At 49.4% G+C, this 21,290-nt stretch overlaps 8 protein-coding genes across 8 annotated transcripts; 2 read left to right on the top strand and 6 right to left on the bottom strand.

Moving 5' to 3' along the window:
- Positions 1 to 506: 506 nt before the first annotated feature.
- On the top strand, positions 507 to 1,313 carry N7466_009529 (HAD family hydrolase; the record flags this gene model as incomplete). Its single annotated transcript, XM_057168918.1, has 1 exon — positions 507 to 1,313. The coding sequence occupies one exon, from the start codon at positions 507 to 509 to the stop codon at positions 1,311 to 1,313; it is 807 nt and encodes a 268-aa protein (XP_057017624.1).
- A 174-nt stretch (positions 1,314 to 1,487) lies between these two features.
- Positions 1,488 to 3,015, bottom strand: N7466_009528 (ribosome biogenesis protein LTV1; the record flags this gene model as incomplete). The annotated part of the gene is made up of 2 exons (XM_057168917.1): positions 1,488 to 2,937; positions 2,996 to 3,015. 2 exons carry the CDS (start codon positions 3,013 to 3,015, stop codon positions 1,488 to 1,490), a joined length of 1,470 nt encoding a protein of 489 aa, XP_057017623.1.
- A 425-nt stretch (positions 3,016 to 3,440) lies between these two features.
- N7466_009527 (ribosome biogenesis GTPase LSG1) lies at positions 3,441 to 5,438 on the top strand (the record flags this gene model as incomplete). Its single annotated transcript, XM_057168916.1, has 1 exon — positions 3,441 to 5,438. The coding sequence occupies one exon, from the start codon at positions 3,441 to 3,443 to the stop codon at positions 5,436 to 5,438; it is 1,998 nt and encodes a 665-aa protein (XP_057017622.1).
- A 592-nt stretch (positions 5,439 to 6,030) lies between these two features.
- N7466_009526 (uncharacterized protein) lies at positions 6,031 to 7,716 on the bottom strand (the record flags this gene model as incomplete). Its single annotated transcript, XM_057168915.1, has 4 exons — positions 6,031 to 6,837; positions 6,958 to 7,170; positions 7,239 to 7,484; positions 7,642 to 7,716. 4 exons carry the CDS (start codon positions 7,714 to 7,716, stop codon positions 6,031 to 6,033), a joined length of 1,341 nt encoding a protein of 446 aa, XP_057017621.1.
- Positions 7,717 to 8,818: 1,102 nt separating this feature from the next.
- On the bottom strand, positions 8,819 to 9,374 carry N7466_009525 (Spo12 family protein; the record flags this gene model as incomplete). The annotated part of the gene is made up of 3 exons (XM_057168914.1): positions 8,819 to 8,909; positions 9,010 to 9,099; positions 9,214 to 9,374. The coding sequence occupies 3 exons, from the start codon at positions 9,372 to 9,374 to the stop codon at positions 8,819 to 8,821; spliced, it is 342 nt and encodes a 113-aa protein (XP_057017620.1).
- A 644-nt stretch (positions 9,375 to 10,018) lies between these two features.
- N7466_009524 (uncharacterized protein) lies at positions 10,019 to 11,696 on the bottom strand (the record flags this gene model as incomplete). Its single annotated transcript, XM_057168913.1, has 2 exons — positions 10,019 to 10,512; positions 10,595 to 11,696. The coding sequence occupies 2 exons, from the start codon at positions 11,694 to 11,696 to the stop codon at positions 10,019 to 10,021; spliced, it is 1,596 nt and encodes a 531-aa protein (XP_057017619.1).
- A 1,487-nt stretch (positions 11,697 to 13,183) lies between these two features.
- On the bottom strand, positions 13,184 to 15,856 carry N7466_009523 (Sad1/UNC domain protein; the record flags this gene model as incomplete). Its single annotated transcript, XM_057168912.1, has 1 exon — positions 13,184 to 15,856. The coding sequence occupies one exon, from the start codon at positions 15,854 to 15,856 to the stop codon at positions 13,184 to 13,186; it is 2,673 nt and encodes an 890-aa protein (XP_057017618.1).
- A 1,922-nt stretch (positions 15,857 to 17,778) lies between these two features.
- N7466_009522 (putative serine/threonine protein kinase) lies at positions 17,779 to 19,710 on the bottom strand (the record flags this gene model as incomplete). The annotated part of the gene is made up of 1 exon (XM_057168911.1): positions 17,779 to 19,710. One exon carries the CDS (start codon positions 19,708 to 19,710, stop codon positions 17,779 to 17,781), a length of 1,932 nt encoding a protein of 643 aa, XP_057017617.1.
- Between the last annotated feature and the right edge of the window lie 1,580 nt (positions 19,711 to 21,290).

Below are 21,290 nucleotides of genomic sequence, written 5' to 3'. Positions count from 1 at the left end.
TTGAGAATAGACTTGAGAATAGACTTGAGAATAGACTTGAGAATAGACTTGAGAGTAGTCTTGAGAAGGGACTTGAGAAGGGACTTGAGAACATTCAATGTTGGATTATATGACTAGGATCTCAGCCTCTCTTTGTTGCTAGTTGTTGTGGTAATTTACCCACATATGTAGAGAAAGAGAAGTAATATAATATAGCATTATATATAATAGAGTTCAAGGATTTAATGTATACTAGTAATGAGCGCTGAACATAATGTAGTTCAAAAACTGATTTGAATTTGGAATTACTCGTCATTTGAATGTTACTTTTTGCCGGTCGGAAAGTTGAAATTGGGATGTGACCTAGGGGTCAACTGGTGGCCTCTATCGGCCGCCGCACTACTCAAGCTAGCACTACTAGAATGCTAAGAGTCTAAGACTCAGGAGCCCGCTTTCTACTAGTCAAGTTATCCCCAGTTGACCCTGCTATGACGAACCGGGTTATCGAATCGGAACACAGAGAGAAAATGAGCTACAAATTGACTACACAGTTCAAATCATCCCTTCTCTCTAAACATTGGTTTGGCTTCGACCTCGATGACACTCTCCACGAATTCCGCAAAGCGTCTCACCACGCCTCTCAAAGCGTGTTCGAAGCCATCAACACAAGTGAAGGAATCAGCATCGACACCTTGAGAATGACATACCAGGACATACTACGCACGTCAACCGCCAATGCATTCACAGATGGACGAACTTCAAAAGAGTACCGCCGTGAACGATTTACTCGGCTTCTGCAGGCACATGGAGCGATGAATGATTCCAATGTCTCTCCTTCAAACGGCTCTGGTAGCCCTGAAGCTGATACAGGCAAGATCCAGAACAAGGTCGAACTATTGCTGGATGTCTACCAGTCATCCCTGCAGTCTCATTTAACTCTGAAACTTGGCGTTGCGGATCTGTTCCGTGCTTTGCAAGAGCTGGGCAAAAATATCATTATTGTTACCGAAGGTCCTGCTGATGCACAGAAGTGGACGGTCGAGATGCTTGGGTTGGAGCATTATGTTGACATTCTGATTACTACGAATGAATTGGGAAAGTCGAAGGTTGATGGGCTTTTTGGGGCTGTTTTGGACAAGTATGGGATTGATGCGGGGGATATTGTTTATTTTGGGGATAATGAGGTACGTGATGTACAGGCTGCAAGAGAGAGTGGGGTTTTGTCAATCCTCTATGATGAGAGAAGAGATAGGGCATTGGATGATCTCGATAACTTGAGGATTGATTCTTGGGTTATCTTGCGGAAAACACTACTTGGTGCCGGAATAGAATAATTTGAAGACAGAAAAATATCACTTTTGATCTAAGCATAAGGTATATCGATCCTAACGCACATGAATGGATAGGATATTGTAAGAAACAGAAAAATAGCCAGAAATAATAAACCAAACGCCGTACCATGATTGGGGATTCCATTCAGTGTCGTATAATTTTGCAATGCAATGCATCTAAACTTTTCCAGGGACGCCACGAGGCTTGCTGGAGAACCGAGCTGGACCAAGACCAGAGCGGACTTCCTCAAGCATACGAATGCCAATGGCCTCATTTCCGTGCTTGCCACGCTTGTACTTGACTCCCTTCCGCTTGGCCTGGGGACCGGTGTTGTCGTCCCAGCCGGCCAAAAAGTCATCCATGACGTTGTGGAAATCGCTCCGTGAGACAGCTTCTCCGTTGCCGTCGACGAGGCTTGGTGCTAGAGAAGATGCAGTGGACATGCCGGTCATTCCAGTGGCACCGGTCATACCACTGATCATAGACATGCTATCATCATACTCATCCTCTTCGTCCAAAGAGTAAAGTTGCTCGACCTTCTCAAATCGGTCATCCAGGAGTCGGTGCCCCTCGGTACGTGCCAAGGCAGAGGATGTCATGGAGTAGGCGGAGGGGTTGGTCAAAGCACCCTTACGCTTCTTCCGGCGAATAGGTGTGCCACCGATTGTGAAAGCAGTGGAAGCAGTGGTCTGCTGCTCGGAGGGTGCAATAGTAGGAGCAGCTGGTTTGGGGGCGTTACCACCTTTGGCGTCCTTCTTGAATTTGGAGAACTCTTGCATCCAGCTTTGTTGGTCTACAGGATGCATATCCGGAGCCGGTTGATCGTGCTCGGGCAGTTCACCTGGAGGAACATCCTTGTTGAATTCTGATACGTCTTCGTCGATGTGAGTATCGGTGCTGTCTTTCTGCACGGGCGCCTTCTCGGTCGCATCCGACTCCCAGCCACCGTCCTCTTCCTCGTGGTCGAACAATGTATCCTCCCAGTCTCCCTGGTCCAGTTCCTCGGCATTGGCTGTCAGATCGCCGAAAACATCATCATCGTCATCATCCACATATGCGTCGTCTTCCAGGGCCTCCAGAGCCTCGCGAAGTCGCGGGTCCATGTCGGGCTGGAAACCTGCGATCGCATCAGGAACATTCTGCTGGTCCTGGTATGTCGGCTTCCGAGAGTATGAGGTGAAGTTTGAGCGCATGTCACCATATTCACTAGCACCGTATGCGCTTTGCGAACCATCATCCAGAGAGACCTGGCGCAATGCATCCTCCAACCTCATGGCCTTGCCCTTTGCCTTCTCTGCCTTAGCCTCGACGAAGTGAGCATCGCCACCACCAGTACCTAATTCACGCAAATGCTGCATGTAGTCGTACCGGGAATCATCGTAATAAATTCCATGGTTGGCGGCCTCGCCCTCATTCTGACGGATGGCTTTATTATTGAATTCTGTTTGGAGATCTGCGAGGCTTCGGGAGGGCTTCGATGAGGATGTCGATGCTCCAGAGGGGACAGGAGCAGGAGCGGGACCGCCGACCTGGTGGAGGACTCGATCTTCCGCTTCAGGATCGTTGATGCGCGGGTCATTCTGAGACCGATGGAAGAGCTGGAAAGTGCTCGCGTTCTTCTTATCACTGGTGGGGGATCAGTAAAGCTTCAGATATCAAACATAGTGCAACAAGAGCCACTTACATCCACTGGCGAGGCGGCATGATGGCGGTTTTTGGAGATGCGTGGTAAGATGTACAACTTTCCGACTCACTCAAAAAAAGCGAAAAAAGTGGGATAGATAGGGTCACGTGGGGCTTATCGATGCCCGAACCCCTCGGGTCCTCAGTGTGGCGATAACCGATTTTTTCATTGAGGATATAGGTGATGGTTGCAGTGAATTTATTATTTAAAATTGGCTTGGCTCATTGATTATTCTGTAACTAAGTAAAATATCAAGATCTATTTAAAAAAAATCCAAGTTCACCAGCCAAGAAATGTCAAAAATCAAAAATCAAAAATCTATAGTGATGAGTCAGCTATCTTATCCGTGTCTGAATAATCTAAAATATTTCCTTTTCCAAGCGGGGTTGATTTGAAACCTTCACACCATACTCTCCCAACACCAAACCGAAAATCAACATTCATCATGGTGTTGGCTAAATCCAAAAATGCCGTGGGACTGGGTAACAGTCTCATGAACGACCGTTTCGGCAAGGGCAAGGCCGCGAAGGAAAAGAAGGCTTCGCACAACAATGCCATTGCGCGAAAGAACATGGACGGCGAAACCTACATCACCAACGCCGCTACCGAGGCTTCATGGGTGAAGATGCGCTCTATCACCGAGCAGGCCGCCCTCGACGAGTTCCTCAGCACCGCCGAGCTGGCCGGTACCGACTTCACCGCCGAGAAAGTCAATAACGTCAAGATCATCCACTCCGATCAGAAGAACCCATACCTCCTGTCCGCAACTGAAGAGAGAAACGCTCAGAAGAAGCAACAAAAGAACAAGAGTCGCTTGACTGTGCCGCGTCGTCCCAAGTGGGATTCCACCACTACACCCCAGCAGCTGGAGATGATGGAGCGCGAGAGTCTTTTGGACTGGCGACGTGGACTGGCAGAGCTGCAGGAGTTCAATGATCTGTTGATGACCCCCTTCGAGCGCAACTTGGAGGTTTGGCGTCAGCTGTGGCGTGTCATTGAGCGTTCCCACTTGGTGGTTCAGATTGTCGACGCACGAAACCCGCTCCAGTTCCGCTCGGAGGATCTGGAGAACTATGTCAAGGAGATCGACCCTCGCAAGAAGAACTTGCTGTTGGTCAACAAGGCTGATATGCTGACCCTCAAGCAAAGAGAGGCTTGGGCCACCTACTTTGAGAAGAACAACATCAACTTCCGTTTCTTCTCTGCTCACCTTGCCAAGGAGAAGATTGAGGCTGAGCTGCTCAAGGAGGAGCAGGAGAAGCAGGGACAGTCGGACAGTGACGATGAGGACCTGGCTGAGTCTACCAAGGCTCTCGATGTCGAAGATGACGAATCCGAGGAAGAGAGCGACCAAACCCAAAAAGAAGAGGCTCTCGCTGTGCTCGCCGACCCCGAACAATCCCTGGGCGCACACATTCTGGATGTGGAGGAGCTAGAAGCACTTTTCTTGGCAAATGCGCCGGAACTCGACCAAGATTCCGAAGGAGCCTCTAAGTACAAGACCACTATTGGTTTAGTCGGTTACCCCAACGTGGGTAAGTCCAGCACAATTAACGCTCTTCTCGGTGCCAAGAAGGTGTCAGTGTCTGCCACTCCCGGTAAGACAAAGCACTTCCAGACCCTGTACCTATCCCCAGAGATCATGCTGTGTGATTGTCCCGGTCTGGTGTTCCCCAACTTCGCCAGTACCAAGGCGGATTTGGTCGTGAATGGTGTGTTGCCCATCGATCAGCAGCGCGAGTTCACCGGTCCTGCTGGTATCGTCGCACACCGTGTCCCTAAGCATTTCTTGGAGAACATCTACGGTGTGAAGATTCACACTCGCCCCATTGAGGAAGGTGGTACTGGAATTCCCACTGCCAGCGAGATGCTACGTGCCTATGCCCGTGCTCGTGGTTTCTCCACTCAAGGTTTGGGTCAGCCCGATGAGTCGCGTGCTGCCCGTTACGTTCTCAAGGATTACGTGAACGGAAAGATTCTTTACGTCCACCCTCCCCCAGTTGAGGAAGGCGAGGAGCCTATTAATGCGAACGAGTTCAACAAGGACTTGTATGATCTTGCCCATCTCCCTGAGCGTCGCCAGGCTGTGCTCGCAAGACACGGTGTTGATCAGGACGATTTGGATACCGATATTTCTTCATTTGTCTCCAAAGATGACGGAAGACCGGGTCCTCGCTCCCGCAACCTCGACAATGGCTTCTTCGGAACCGCCACTGGTCCTTCCGCCGGTCGTATGACCCTGCCATTCCAAGCCAAGCACACCGCTCAAGGACAAGAGATGCGCCAAAATCTTACAGGCCGTAAGGAACGTATGATGATCGCCTTGGAGCGGGGCATTGATGTCTCTGAAGTGCGGGGCGGAAATGGCAAGAAACATTTCAAGGCCAACAAGAAGCGGGCGAAGCACGTGCGCAACGTCCCTGCTGATGACGACCATTACTAAAAAAGTGCTTTTTTTCATTGATTTTGCGGATGGATTGAGATTCCCTTTTCTTATGTAGCTATGCTTTTCCTTTGTTTTACATTTGTCCATGTATTCACGGCATCGATGAGGGGGACAGATTGGAGATGACGATTACCGGCTTTACATACCTATGGGCTTTGCATGTCACTTCGACTTGGATCTAGACATTTCCGGGCGTTGGGTCCTTTTTTATGAATTCAATCGATTATACGAAAAGAATGATGACCGAACACTGTGTGCAGCTATATCTAGTTGCATGTAAGAATACTCTGAAGCTTCAAATGTTGGATATGTACCGCATATGTACTTCAGGTGATATTTAAAACATTGAAACTGGAGAGTACATAGTAGCTTCAGAACTTGAACTATGCATGTCGGGAATCACTTAATGATTCCAAGGTTGGCCTTAAACCCCAAGCTTGGAGGAACTTGGCCTCGAAAACTACATGCGCGGCGTATTGAAAACCTACAGGCTGAAACGGCATCTGAGTAAAAGATATCCAGAGTTCACAACTATTTAGGTAAATAAACCAGAAAATGTATATAAAATGCTACTTAGAAAAAAGCAACCCTACAGGTGACTCTTCGCCTTGAACCCAGAAGCAATAAGCAACCGATCCGACTCCTGCTGCTGCCACTTCAACTTAGCAGTAACAGCATCCTTGCGCGTCTTATTCTCCCTCTTACCCAGCTGCTGCAAATGCACCTCATCCGGCCCATCAGCAATGCGCAACGTGCGAATCCCCGCCCACAAGTACGCCAGCGGCGTATCCTGACACACACCCGCAGCACCATAAGCCTGCACCGCCCGATCAATAATCGTCAACGCAGTCTGCGGCACAAGCACCTTGGCCTCAGCAATCTCCTTCAGCGCGGCCTTCGCATCGCCCTGATCAATCTTGATAGCCGCGTTAAGCACAACCAACCGCGCAGCATCGACCTCAATCCGGGACTTGGCAATCCACTCCAGGATCACGCCGTGCGAGGATAGAGCCTGGCCGAAGGTCTTCTTGCGCTCGTCGTTGACGCGCGCAATGAGCCACTCGAGAGCCTTCTCAGCTGCGCCGATCGTGCGCATGCAGTGGTGGATACGGCCGGGTCCGAGACGGCCCTGGATGATTTCGAAGCCGCGGCCTTCGCCGAGGACCATGCTGGAGATGGGGACGCGGACGTTCGTGAATGTGATGTGGCCGTGGCCGTGGGGCGCGTCGTCGTAGCCGTAGACGTGGAGCATGCGGTTGACGGAGATGCCGGGGAGACCGGCTGGTACCAGGACGACGGATTGTTGCTTGTAGGTGTCGGGGTTTGAGGGGTCGGATTTGCCCATTACGAGGTAGATCTTGCAGCGGGGGTCGCCGGCGCCGGAGGACCACCATTTCTGTTGAGTGGGTGATATGTTAGTCTTGGGTTTCTCTTTTATTGTTTGTAACATAGTACTACTACAATGGGTTTGTATGTAGCGAGTGGAGTTGAACAATCAATCTGTGGTGCAACTTACGGAGCCGTTGAGCACGTATTCGCTGCCTTCGCGGCGGATGCTGAGCTCGATGTTGGTCGCATCACTTGATGCAACATCTGGCTCTGTCATAAGGAATGCAGAGCGAATCTTGCCCTCCAGCAGGGGAGCCAGCCACTGCTGCTTCTGGGCCTCGTTGCCGTACTTGGCCAGCACCTCCATGTTACCGGTGTCGGGGGCAGCGTTATTGGTGGCCTAGAAGAGGAAATTTGATTTAGCAAATGCATACAGATTGCCATGTTCATCGAGATTGTGTCGCATACCTCGGAGGCAATCTTGCTCTTTCCCAGCAACTCGGCCATCAATCCATACTCCAGGTTACTGTATCCAGCGCCCTGCTTGAAATGGCTCTTGGCCAGGAACATATTCCACAGACCCAGCTTCTTAGCCTTCTCCTTCAGCTGCTCCATGACGACGGGTGTGGTCTTCCATCGCTGCTCGCCCTCGCCAAGCTGGGCGGAGAAGACAGCCTCGGCAGGGACACATTCTTTCTCGACGAACTCTTCGACCTAAAGCTCAGGGATCAGCGGGTGTACTTCAAATTTTATGCTGTCATTGCTTTCGTAGGCAGTACATTGTAAGGGTCATATTGCAATGTTTGGGTGGGTAAATGTGAAGTAAGACGGCGGTGGTGAGATGTGGGTAGCAAGTGCAGTGAGGTCATACCAGGTCGAGAGTCTTTCTGGCCCGCTCGCTAACGAAGGGCAGGGCGATGGGAGGAATTCGTGCGGAGGCAGACATAATGGCGTGTGAATCAAATAAAACCGTGGGGAAGGTATTATCTGGGGTTGAGAGGAGGACAAAGGGTCGAATTATAAGTTGGGGGCGCGAGTGCCAGCAAATTGCGGAGTAGTGGAGAAGCCGAGCAGGCGGGATTTTGCCTCGGCCCAGGGACTTTGTTACTATATGGCACCACCGTTTACTAACCTTGGCTATGAATTCTGGCCATACGAGGGATTAATAGAAGAAAATAGTTGAGAGTCTAGGCTTTTTGTGATATTCGTATTGGATTTGAAGATTATGCATGTTCAAAATGCGTAGAGTTGGTGTGTTTTGCCGAGATTTGAATGGGCCCCGCGGATCTCACTATGTTACCAGTACCTACTACTTGAGGTACACTATACATATTGCCTGCTATAAACTTGAATGTTCCAGACTTCTTTTCAAGAATGATTGATCTTCCTGCTCTAAATCCCCTTGGTCGGGAAGCATAGATATCGACAGCTCTTATTTTTGGCTCTAATGAACCGCCCCCGCCCCCTCATAGTACTGCAACTACAGACCTCGGCCAGATGTCCGAGGAACACTTTGAACAGTTCACAAATTCTTACTACGTGTACAGTATAATCAAGAGTGACACACCATCCATTGCTCCTATTTCCGTCCTTGAACAGGACATATTACCCCATAAAAGAGTCCAGGACTCAAGTAACCCCAATGATGACAGACCAATCCAAAAAAAGTAACAAAAGGACCAAAGAGAAGAAGACATCGCGGGTCATAAACAAAAAAAGGGTCAAGGATCGATCAAATCCAAGAGAAAAGAAAACAACCGCATTGCAGCAAAACCCAAGATCCAAATCCTATCAGCACAGCCAATCCATTATAGACTGTAGCAAACCAACATCATTGATCAAAACCAACAAGACGTCCAGCGCCCGGTGAGATTTTGACAAACAAGGCAGCCGAGGCCGATTGGATGAACCGAGGGTAATGTAAATGTAAAAACCAGACACTAACATGCAATGCGGAAGGAAAAAGGATGAAAAGGGAGAAAAAAAAGAAGAAATACACAGGCATTATAAATACAGCGACAAACTCAAGTTGAGTTACGTCGCTGCATTTATTCTGCGTTGCGACCTTGTTCAGCCGATGTGGATTGTTCGTAGCTCTTCTTGCCTAGCTTGGCGAAGAGAGACTGGGGCTTGCCGGCACTGAACGCGAAAATGTTAGCGACCCGTTCATTCGCGAATTTTGGATTACGGAGATCGATCCACAGTAAGTCCTGGTGGAAGGATCGGATGAAAAACATACTTCTTGAAACGCTTTCCCTTGATGTCGCTCAACTTCTTTGTGCAGGGGCTCATGATATCGTCCGAAGGGGAGACGTAAGCGCCTGGTTGCCTGTAACACACAAATGTTGTTAGTAGTGATTTTGGAGGGACGCAGAAAGAGGGGTGGTTCTGCTGCACGTTCGGGTGTGCAGGCTGGGAATAACCAGCCTAGAGGTGCACTTACTTGTCGTCGCTATCCTGCTTGCCCTGCAATGCCTGTCGGTGGTATTCCATCGAAGACAGATCGGCAGACTTCATGTCGGTCTTGTCGACGTTCGCGTTGGCAAGGTGGGTGTTGGTGGAGCGGTCAGCCAGAGGCTGCACTTGTGTTGTGGAAGCGTCCATAGTGGAATGTGTGGAGGTTTGTGAAAAGAAGATAGAGCGAGAAGGATCCTGATTAGAGATGTGTGTTGGGTAGAGCTGGGTTATGTAGCGACTGGAACAAAGAAAACAGTGATTTCTGTAAGGTTCCGATCAAAAAGCGGAGCGGATAAGAGAGAAGAAAATGGTCTTGTTGGTGTTGAATGTGGAAAAATGCGGCTTGATTGTTGACCCGGCAACCACGTCTATTGACTCTCATGACGACACGGATGACATTCTGATGTTTCTTGTTTATGTGGATTGTTTCTGCTGTTGCCACTTGACCATTGAATCTAGAACATAAACTAGTAATTTATGTCCACAAACTGGCCTACAGTAACAAATATCTGTCGATTTACCAAGGCACTCAGGAGTCAGGCTCAATCCCACCACGTTCCTGATGAGTCATGAATAACAACATCACCCATGGGCCATCAGTAATTCCACTTCGAACTCTAGCAAGACACCCAGGGATAAACTCTTTTTCATTGCGATATAGCTATCTCCATAGCCTCAGACAGAGTATATTCTGTCGGAGATTATGCTGTATCAATGATATTCCATCTGTGTCTTTTACATGACATCTTCAAGTCCGATTCAAAGGTCCAATATCTATAGAAGAGTTAAACTCACTGTGTCTTCTTAACACTCCTCCTCTCCATTGCCACACTCGCCAAAACTGACAAGGAAGCCAACACAACAGGTATATAAAGCGTTTGAATCACGGCTTCGTCGTACCCGGCAAGTACAGCCCCAAGTCTAGCAGACCCGATCTGCTCTCTCACATTGGCCAAGCCCCCTTGGTCAAATATGCTCCCGTTAGTGCCTGGCGCATACTGCTCCACCTCAATGGCCAATCTACTCTGGAATAACACGGCAGAAACCGAGACAAAAAGTGACGATGCAAGAAACCCCGTGAACGCAGTAATTGCAACTCCCGTGGCGATGTCCTTGTCTGGGAGAACGGTCTGTACAGCGAACATGGGTGCTTGAAGACCCAACCCCACACCGGCACCAAGAAAGGCCAGTAGCATCGTGGTTTTAACCAGGCTATCATTGTATTCAATTGTTGTGAGCAGTCCGGAGGCGATGGGCGTGAGGACTGAACTGACGAGCATAAAGGCTGTAGCGAATAGAACATAGATATCGTCAGTTCTTCATTGCATTCCAGATTCTCAGAGAGTGTATGTGCTCCTAATACTCACGATAATAATAGCCCATCCATCTGGTCCCCGCACCAGCCGTCATGACCGCCACGGCCATACCCGCAAAAAGCGGCAAACCCATTGCGCCAGACTTCGTAGCGCTGAATCCACGCACCCCCTGGAAATAAATCGACATATAGTATTCCGTCACGGCGAGAATACCATTGCTACAGGCATTGAACCAAGCCCCCGCCAGGATGCTGCGTTGCTTCATGATACGCGGGGGGAGAGTAGCATCCTCCTTCTTGCGGTACTGCATGAACGCAAACACAGCCGCAAGAACAACAAAGAGCCCCAGCAGCACGATAATCCGCGCATCCGCCCAGCCGTACTTGACGCCGCCCCATTGCAGCCCGATGAGCAGGGAGACGATGGCAGGCGCGAATACCAGCGTCCCGGGGATATCGAGCCGCCTACACTTTTCCACGAACGGCAGTCTAGCTGCTGCTTGGGGCGGGGGCGCGGGGTTTCGGAACCCGTAGGCTATGAAGAGGCTTGTGATGGCGCCGATGGGAAGGTTGATGCCGAAGCAGGCGCGCCACGAGAAGGCGTCTATTAGCACGCCGCCGATTAGGGGAGCTATTACCATGGCTATGTTTGAGGCTGCGCCTATGAGGCCGGTCCAGAAGGGTCGTTTATGCACGGGGAGGGAGCTGGTTAGCAGGACGATGCTGCCTGTTTGGATGCCGCTGCTGGCTAGGCCGGCGGTGGCGCGGCCCAGGATGAATGTTGCGCTGGTTGGGGCGATGGTGCAGAGGAGGGAGCCGAGCTCGAAGAGGAATATAGAGACTAGGAAGACGGTTTTCATGGGGAAGACGGTGTATAGTCGGGCGGAGAAGAAGATGAAACAGCTTCCGATTAGTTGGTAGGATGCTGAGTACCATCCAATGTCGTTGAGTTGTTTGAAATGGTTGGAGAGGCTGGGGACGGCCACTGCGACGATGGTCATGTCGAGGCCGACGAAGATTGCGGAGAGGAGGATTGAGAAGATGACGAGTCCTCGCTTTAGCCCGGTGGGATATACGGGAGCATCTTCGATCTCGAGCTGTTCTTGGATTATGCCTGTGTCTGTTGGATTTGGTGTTTCTGTAGCGGTGGACATTTCACTAATGTTATGATTTCAAGTTTACCAGTGGAAGGTTTTTAAAATTGTCAATGATATGCCGTGGAGGATATTTGTACTTGACGAGTATGTGAGAGATATTGATCAGAGAGTCTGTGCCTTGTTGAATGATGTAGAACCAGAGTTGATTGGGAAAGGACTCGACTTTTCTTATGGGGGGCGTCTGCATAGGATGACGACGATTGAACTATATTGGGCTTACGGAGGAGGCTCCGTAAATTTACCCCACCTGCAACTATATCAAAAGAGGCAGTATTAGCTTGCTATGTCTCAAGACTTAATTTGAGTAGGTAATGATGGAATTTTTTAATTGGATACTCTTTTCCTCGAGTAGTGGGTTCATAGTCGAGATTATATTATAGTAGTGATAGAAAGGGGAGGGGAGGGCAATCAACAAGAAGAATAGTCAAGAGGGAGAGGGATTAACATGAAGGACGATAGTGAAGGTATAGAGGACTTAATAAACTCCTAGTATGTATTAAAAAGAAATTCCAAGTTTGCTAAGGGCTCCCTTATATTTAATAATTTGAGAATAAATTCCATCCTGGCACCCACGTAGTCCAACTGGTTCCACCCTTCGGGACCTCAGCCAGCTCTGGATTTGCGGCCCCCACTTCAGGTACACTGGGCCCATCCACGATGGGGATACTGAGTAGTACGGCGAGCCTAAGAGTCGAAGCCTAAGTTGATCCTGGCCTGAGCGGGACAGCGAGAAAGTGCGCCGCGGACCTACTACAAAGTATCTGCCCTCTTTTTTTTTTTTTTTTAAAATTATGAAACTATTTTATTTTTATCTTTTTTTATTTGATTTGATGTTGATATTTGAAGTTGGGAGGGGAGTTCTTAGTATGAAGCCGTGATGCATCGATGGCGGGAGCGAGTGACTTCTTTCTTGGGAGATCTTTACGTTTTTGTGATTTTTACCTCCCTGGAAGTCCCTGGTTCGATTCCTACTCTGCTCTTTCTTTTCTTTTCTTTTCTTTGCTTCTCTTATTTTCTTCCTAGTACTGGACTACTATTCATGAAGAGCCTATATAGTGGTATCCATGATCCTGGAGGACCTGGCCAGTACCTACTTGGAGGATCTGAGACAGGAACATACAAGTGTCTATAATTTATGTGCCACCAGCAGCAATTTAATGTTTACACAGGTTATAATATCCGAGAATAGCAAGAAATAGAATTCGACCGAGCATGCATAACTAAATAGTACAAGGTCTAGAACAAAAGTGGGAATCTTTATCGTGCATCATTCAAACGTACACTCGCCAGATCATGAGAAGACACATGCTCGAACGCGAATAGATCATAACGTATAGACAGGGGAATGGGAAACCAAAAGTAAAAGAAAGAATCCTTGCATAAGAATCCACCATTCAGGTGGCAAAAAGGGATTTGGTATGACATGTTTCAGTTGGGGCCAGCCCACCGTGGAGAATTCAGCAGAATGTGATTAGCCCTTACCCTTATTGGGTTAAAGACATTTCGTCAGATACCTCAGACAGCTCAGATGCCAGCGCACAGTCATCTCGCTCGTCATCGCGGTCTCGGTCTAGACCCGTAGTATGACTGCTCAGCACAGGTGGAGTGCTGTGCGATCGAAACTGTGGGGTCGCAAGCAGAGGGACGGACATGGAGTCAGGGGATTGTGGCGTGGAGGCTCTCTTTTCATCATCGTCATCCTCCTCCTCTTCCATCTCGTGGGAGATATGGGACGTCGGAGTCGGTGGGGAATACGGGGCCGTGGGACTGGCAGGGCTTTCTTGTGAAGAGGAACTATCTGATGGATTTCGTCGATGGGCAACATTCTCGTGGTAGGAAGAGGTGGGCCGGGTGGAGCCAGGGCTGGCGGAAGGGGAGGCGTATAGCGGCGATGATGACCGTAGACTGTATGAGCGAGCAACCATTCTTTGGACCCGAGGGAACTCCATGTAGTTGTTGCCTGAGCCCCGGCCGAACAGAACTACTGCGAAGCAGCAGAGGACCATGATGCTCTGGATCACTGTTACCCGCTTTTGGAAGACGAGTTCATCGGCTAGAACACCAAGCTGGGAGCTGATGGAGTGGACTTCCTGGTGATACTTGAGGCGCTGATGTTCGAATTCAAAGGCAACAGATTTCCAGACATGGTCGTATTGTTCTCGGAACTCTTTCAGCTCATTTAGAACAGTCACATTAAGATTTTCGAGGAAGTTTGAAGTTTTCGCGAGTTGACGTTTCTCAACCTTGTTGAAAGCATCGCGAAGAATCCGGGATTGTTCTTCAATATAGAGAAGGGATAGTGTTGAATTCGACTCTAGCATTTGGAGCCGCTTGTGAACGGATTTGAAGAAGGATTCTTGGGTAGTCGGGTTGGAAGAGGGAGGTTGTGTCGATGTAGGTTTAATAGATTCAGGTGGCGGTGGGCTGTTCTCCTCCTTCGGGTTTGTTGTCGATTTTCCGGTGCTCTCGACAGTCGCATTCTGTGAAGCTGGCTCTGCAGCCATAACAGAGGCATCAGGAGTCGCCACAGTCTTCATTGATTCACCCGATTTCCGAATCTCTTCAGCCTTTGGTGGGGCCGATGATCCAGGTTGGACCGCAGGAGCCTCTCCTGTAGCGCCTGCGGAATCCGGACGCGGCGGTTTTGCTTGGTCTGTTGCAGCGGTTCTATCAATGATAATATCCACGGGAGGCCGCTCGTTAATATTGCACGTCTCAGCAGCCGGAGAAAAAAGTCTCAAGAGAAGTGTTTCCACTTCACTGGGAGAAGTGGGACAGAATTCAGGCCCTTGATCATTCATCACTTCTTTCGCATTTTCCTCTGTCTCTTCCCGAACAGCTTCATATACTGGAGGCACGGGTGGCACAGTCTGTGCATCGCTAGGGCGTTCCACAGCCTCAGCCGGTTCTATCACCTCTTCGTCTTCATCTTCAGCCTCGGTGCGACCAACACTCTCATCATGCTTGTACTCCTCCATCATAGTCGTTCCATGAACTCGGATAAGACTAACTGGGCAGTAGAACTCATGACCATAGTGCGTTAAGAACTCGATACGAAGATATCGAGCCCATATAAGGGAGTTCTCAACAGCGAATGCCTGGACTTCACGGGTATTCCGGGCTTCGTAAACACCCAATTCTTTCCACTGGTCCGGTTTCGCAGGGTATCGATCTGACACGCTCACACGGAATGTATGGAAGATAGAACTGAAGAACTCATAGTTGCCCAGTACAACAGTATCCACCAGGATATCGTCACACAGTTCCAGAATCAAAAACTTGTTCTGGGCACGGCATTCGTTCAGCATATAATTATCCTTGTTTTCGACCAGAACGGCCGAAGAACCCTTGCACTCTGGATTTGTCTTGAGCACAGTAGCCGCACAATCAAAAGAGGCATAATTGAAGCGCTCCTTGCACGTTGTTCCGGCGTCCTTGCGGCGCGAGACCTCCGCTTTCTTCAAACGCTGGTTATGCAGCTCATTTTCGGCTTCGCCGTTAGAGTTATCCACCGCGTGAGGCGATGGAATCGGTGTACCCCACGCCGTGGGACTAGCCTCGGGCGTCTCAGCCCCAAACCCGCCGAAATCCAATTCGATCTCTGAGTCATCTCCTAGCGAGTCCAAAGCGTTGTTGATTCCCGGCTGACGTCGGCCTTCTTTCCCAGCTGCTACCACCCGTCTGCTGCCCCCAACATTCTCAGCCGACTGCCCAACCTTGGCGAGGTTCTGTTTCTTCCAATCTTCAAATGATAGGAAGCTCGCACTGTCAAGTAAAGAGTCGGTATCTGCGTCTTGTTCTTGATCTTGCTGCGCAGCTGACTCTGCAACTGCACCAGCAATGCCGTCTGTCGTGGTAGCTGGGTCTGGAATCGTATTATCTCCACCGGCGGTAGTATCAATTGGCGGAGTAGCATGGTGTGACCTCTGGCCAAGTCCCCATCGCGTCTCAAAGCACACGGGATGCCTAAAGACTTTGGCCTCCGCTTCCCAAACATTTTCCGCCGGGCAGATGGTTTCCGACGCGCGATCGGAGGATTGGTTCGGAGTCGTCTGTCCAGAATCCTGGGACCAGTCCCCAGATCCACTACCTGAAAATGCGAGCAGAATCACGGCACAATAAAGCCATGCTTTCCTTGACCATCCCGTACTCGGCATCCTGGTTGTAAGAAAGGCAACCAGTGTCTGCAAGGATTTGCGATGACTCCTCGGCTTATTCCAGCCGCACGGAGCACCGACAGGGGAGGAAAACTCGGGTGACCTGCAAGTTGAATGTAGATCCCGACCCCAATAGAATATGATTTCTCTCCGACAAGGTTGGCCGTTATGATATGTGCATGTTGTGGTGGTGGCGAGACCAATCGCGAGCTCGGACGTTATCTGCGGTATTCCAGGGTCTGGACTCTCGACTCTGGACTCTAGGAGCACCGGTTGGAGGGAAGGGTTTCTTGCGAGGGCGTGGGAGGAAATTGAAGTTTTTTTTGAATGGCGTGATCGGTCAGTATATGGTGTAGGGACGGAGTAATGTGCGCTATAATTTTTTAGAAAGAAAAGAAGCGAGGCGAAAGGCTGGAGAGCAGCGGAAGCTACAGGCGCGACAAGAAAAAGTGGATCGTGGCATCAGCGAGTTGAAGCTGGGGTCACCGCCCTTTTCACCGCTGATCCTTGCACTTGTCTCGTTCACTTACAAGTATACAAGTATACAAGTATACGTGGTCAATAAAGGCTGAGTCTCTGTTAGCGTGATGTCTTTGTTGCCCAATGACCGCGCTAGCTCATAGATTGAAGACTTTTTTCAAAAAATGTGTAGAGTGAAATTGACCGTAGTGCTGTGTTAGGCGTAGTACATGGAGGTTGACCCTCTATGGCGGGGGCCCGTCTCCTAATACGGTCAACAAATGTGATTCATGAAAGACTAAGACGTTTTAAGGCTCGCTTAACATCAATTCCAAGGACTCGTTGCTCCACTTGATTTAAAAGAGAGATTTAAAAAAGAGAGACAACACATATAGAGTAGTATACGATTCAGCGTAATATTCCAGGTATTCTGCCCTGACTTTATGATCTATGGATAGAAATCAATAATAGAAACCTGCATGGGGACCTACATGTGGACCTACACAGTAAGATGCTACTATATGATTAGATTGAGTTCTCGTACATGGCTTTGTGCATCCTGAAATGCAAGTTCATCGGGCATGAGCTCACAGCACTGTCAACTGATCTACTCCACCTTGGAGATCCACTTTGAGAATCAGAGGGTCTGCATCCAGGTGCAGCAAGCCTTACTAAAGTGAAACAAGAAAAGCTTGAACACCTTGCAGCTGCACACCGATGTTTCAGTCAACTACATCTCAGCTATCCCCTACGTCCGATTTTCGTCGTGTAGCAAGAAACCTGATTGCTATACAAAGGAAAAAAATTTAAAAATCTACAAAACTTGTAATGTAAAAAAAAAAACTTCACGGATGGTGATCAATTTGTCCTGTGACATATAGAGCTAAGTAAAGAGTATATCTGTGTCAAAAGAGAAAACGGCCGTGTTTCATCCTGCAGCGGGAGCCAAGATAGGTAGTTGGACCTCCCATGCTGTCATTTCATATTCCACCACAATTCTGTCCTTTTGGTTTCCGAAGTCGCTTTTGTCCGAATGTTCACAAAAAAGAAAATCCTCCCCCAAATGAATTCCACCCCGCCTTCTAGTCTTTTCGGTGCGTGATGCCACCACCTGCCTTCTGCTGCTCCAACTCCATATGGTACAGAGATAAGAAAATGAACAAATAATAATGGTTGAGAGCAGTGCCGTCAGTATAACTGGGAAAGACGTATACTGCGACATTTTGAGGGACAAGGGGAGGTAGGCACCAGCAAACAAAACCTAAAAATTCAAACAAGACGTGCAGAAACAAGAACAGAAAATAAAAAAAAAGAAGAAAAAACAACATTAATGTATAGTTGGAAGGTTTTTTGAGCTTTTTTCCCAGCTGAATCAAAAACAAACAAGACGCAAGGGACGAGCGGAAAGGGGAAAAGAACAGAAAGTATGGAATGAGAGTGACCAGCAATCAAAAAATAGTATGCTACAGGTGTAGGTCGTGCCACCCGCCTACCAGATCGAGATCTTCATCAAGGCTGCCATCGTAGGTCGAATGCTTGTGTGGAGATGCATTGGCAGTGTCACGACGCCAATCCTTCGCGAGGAAAAACTGGCGACGGCGATCGGACTGAGGTGATTCGCGCTTGGGTCGAACGCCATGGTCAAATCCGGAAGACCCAAGGCCCCAATCACGTCGCCAAGTACTGGTGGGACGCTGGGGGTCGAAAGGCTCCCGGGTCTTGCAGTTGCGGCGCTTGTTACCCAGTTCTGACCACTTGTCGAGATTGGACTTCTTGGGGGTCATCTGGCGGGGGATAGGGCGAGGTGTACTGCTGGAACTTCCAGCGGCACTGTCAACCTCAATGGAGTTGATCTGAGTGGCGTGGGGGGCAGTTGATGAGATGAGGGGAGTGTGGGGTCGGTCAATAGATGCAACGGAGTCCAGCTCGCGAGGTCCAGCCAGGGGTTCCGGCAAGCCGTGATCCTGGCTCTCATGGCTCCAGCTGCGAGAGTTCTGCTCACGGCGCTGCTGGAAGTCATGATCTTCGTTCTCCGACTCCTCCTCGTCCCAAAGATCACTCCAGCTCTTGGAGATCTGATCTTTAGCGTTGTTCTTTCCGAAGACCATGGCCATAGACGGCAAGGGCTTGTTGGCATGGCTGGGGAGAGATCCAGTGATAGGGACGGGATCGGAGCGAGCAAGGGAACGTTTCTGCTGGGGGATATGGAGCGAACCGAAAGATTCGCTCATGGCAGAATCAATAACCGAAGCCATCGATGGGGTATCGTGGGTAGAGAACCACGAAGTGCCAGCCACCTCAGAGGCAGAGAAAAGATCCTCGGAGTAGCTCTCATTATCAGGAATGGCAGAGAGCTGTCGGGTAGCTTGCTGGGGACTTGAGTGCAAAAGCTTGGCCCAGGGGAAAGAATCACCATGGTTGACATGAGGGCTCTGGATGGAAGGAGTGCGCAGAGGCTCGCGGTTGGCACTGGCTGTGACAACCTCGTCACGGTCCTCGGTGCAGAACTCATCCAGAGACTCATCGTCGGTGGTGAAAGACACAGCACGAGCAATACCCGCTCGTAGCTCTGAGAGGGAGCGCTTCTCCGGGTCCATAGCCAAAGAATGAGTAAGGATGTCGTAGGTATCCTGGGACATGTTGGGGAAGATGTCAAACAAGGACTGACGATCACGAACGTAATCCAAGAAAAGTACGTCGGACACGGTGGGTGTAATGAAAGGGTTGCGCGAGAACAAAATGTTCAGCAGGCAAATTCCAATGGACCAAATATCGGCCTGAGCAGGAGAGTAACCCGAGCTGGGTGGCTCATACTGTTCAGGCGCCATGTATCGGTCGCTGCCAACGCAAGCCTCGTAGGACCAGGAGTCTCGGGTTGCAAGACCAAAGTCACCTAGTTTCATCGAGCTGTCGGACATAAGGAAAATGTTTTCAGGCTTGATGTCACGGTGGTAGAGGCCTTTGCTGTGCATGAAAGCGACCGCGTCAATAAATTGCAACATGAAGTCACGAACGTGCTCGGTCTCCAATGGACCACGGTTCAGACGAATGGCTTCGTATAAGTCGCCGTTGGAACAGTACTCCAAAACCAGATACATGTGAGCATCAGTTTCAAAGGAATGGACCAGGTTGACCAGGTTAGCGTGGCGACCAAAACGCAGGTGGCACTCCAATTCTTCGAACCGATCATCCATGGGGAAGGGATCAGAAGAATCAGAGGAGGCGTTCTTGGTCAGACACTTGATGGCAACATCCTGGTTAGTCTGTAAATCCTTGGCGAGGAAAACCAACCCGAAGGAACCGTTGTTGAGCGGGGCGACAGTTCGGAAGCGACCATCCAAGATTTGGCCCTTCACGAACTTGTTCTTGAAGCACTCCATGGCGGATGTAGACATGTTGATCCAGAGGGTGAAGGTGTGGGAGATGAGGTGAGATATGCAGAACAGAAAGATAATAGAGGCTCCAACGACAAGCAAAAGTCTATGAATCACTTGGAGAAAAATGTACGTTTGGAAAGCGTTTCCAGACGTGACCAGAATAGCAACCAGGCTATTGAAATGATTAAGTGTCAAGAAGAGAAGAGTGAACCGGGCCTGTGAGCGGAATCGACAAGGCCACCGAGACGGATCAAAGAACAAGGTTGACAAGGGTGGTCCGAAACGGTTGAAAGGGTCGTAAAAATATACCAATGGGTGCAAGAAAGCTGATAGACAAGGAAAGGAGAAATGATGTGGGGGCGCAGAGCGCAGCTGAAAGGACCCAGACAAGGGAGTATAGACGCTTAAGGAAATGGTAGAGACCGTTATGTGCTCATTTGTAGGTCGTTTTCGTTGTTATAGGTGGCGAACGGCCTGTGGTGTAAAACGAAGAAAAGTAGAGAGTGTTGCAATATATGTCAGACGAGGCTCAAGGTAAGAAAGGCCTTGAGGGATGTCGGGTTTGAAAGATTTGAGATAGCGCTGCGTAATATCGTGATTGGAATGGAAGAAAAAAAAGCAAAGACGTGAAGCAAATATAAAGCCTGTGAACACCGGGTTCAAGGTCGGAAAAGCGGCCGTGACTCGAGAAAGTTGAAGTTGATTAATGAGTCATGAGGGAACCGGTAGGCAGGTATGGGCGATGAATATATAGATCGAATCCAGAGAATCCGAGTCGGTCTTCGAAGACAAGTCCTAGCTTGAGCAAGCTAGAATATGAGCCGAAGGCCTGAGGAGAGTTGTTTTGGGATCCTGGGGAAAGGAGCAGCCTTCAAATCCAGGGGGGTCCGGAAGAGACGGAGTTGCTCAATGCCAGGTTCCCGAGGTAAAGGAAACTCTCAATCGCTCAACAAGCACTGTTCACCAGGCAACGTATTGAAGAGAAACAAGATCCGCAAGGACGTCTTCGTAGGTGATGACCAAGGACGAAGACGGGGGGGCGAATCGAAGACGGGGAGGTATGAAACAGTTGACTGGACAGGAACACCAAGGCGCAACTGCTGCAAAAGATGAGTCACGTTCAATAAGACTCGATCCGGGAAAATTCGGTAGAATATAGCGGGACCGAATAGTCGAGATAGATTGGGGTATAGCACTCCTTGTCGGATGGGCAACAGCGAATTGAAGTACAGAGTATATCGCTGAAGATCGAGTGCAGTTCCCGGGAAGATGGAGGGAGGCGGATGAGATAAGAAGGGAAGAAGAGAGGACGAGCGAGATTGATGTGACGGGGGGGGAGGAAAGTGAAGAGGAAAGAGAAAGAACGAAGGAAGCCGATGATGAAGGTAGGGGAAGTAAGTGAAGGGGAACTAAGGAGGAGTCATTTGGTACAGAGGGAGAGTTAGTCACAGAGTGGAGTTGCCAGTTCCTCAGTTTACACGCGGTACTTCCGGGTACTATGGAGCCACCTAGTCATCACGGGGTACTCTTTTTTAGTCAGGAAATACTAAAGTGGTAACAATCCAGTCCCAATCAATACCGATTAGTACTGATTAGTA

Source organism: Penicillium verhagenii, assembly GCF_028828195.1.
Source record: "Penicillium verhagenii strain IBT 33310 chromosome Unknown utg000009l_segment0_segment0, whole genome shotgun sequence".
Classification (NCBI taxonomy): Eukaryota; Fungi; Ascomycota; class Eurotiomycetes; order Eurotiales; family Aspergillaceae; genus Penicillium; species Penicillium verhagenii.
This window is presented reverse-complemented; position numbering and strand designations above follow the sequence as displayed.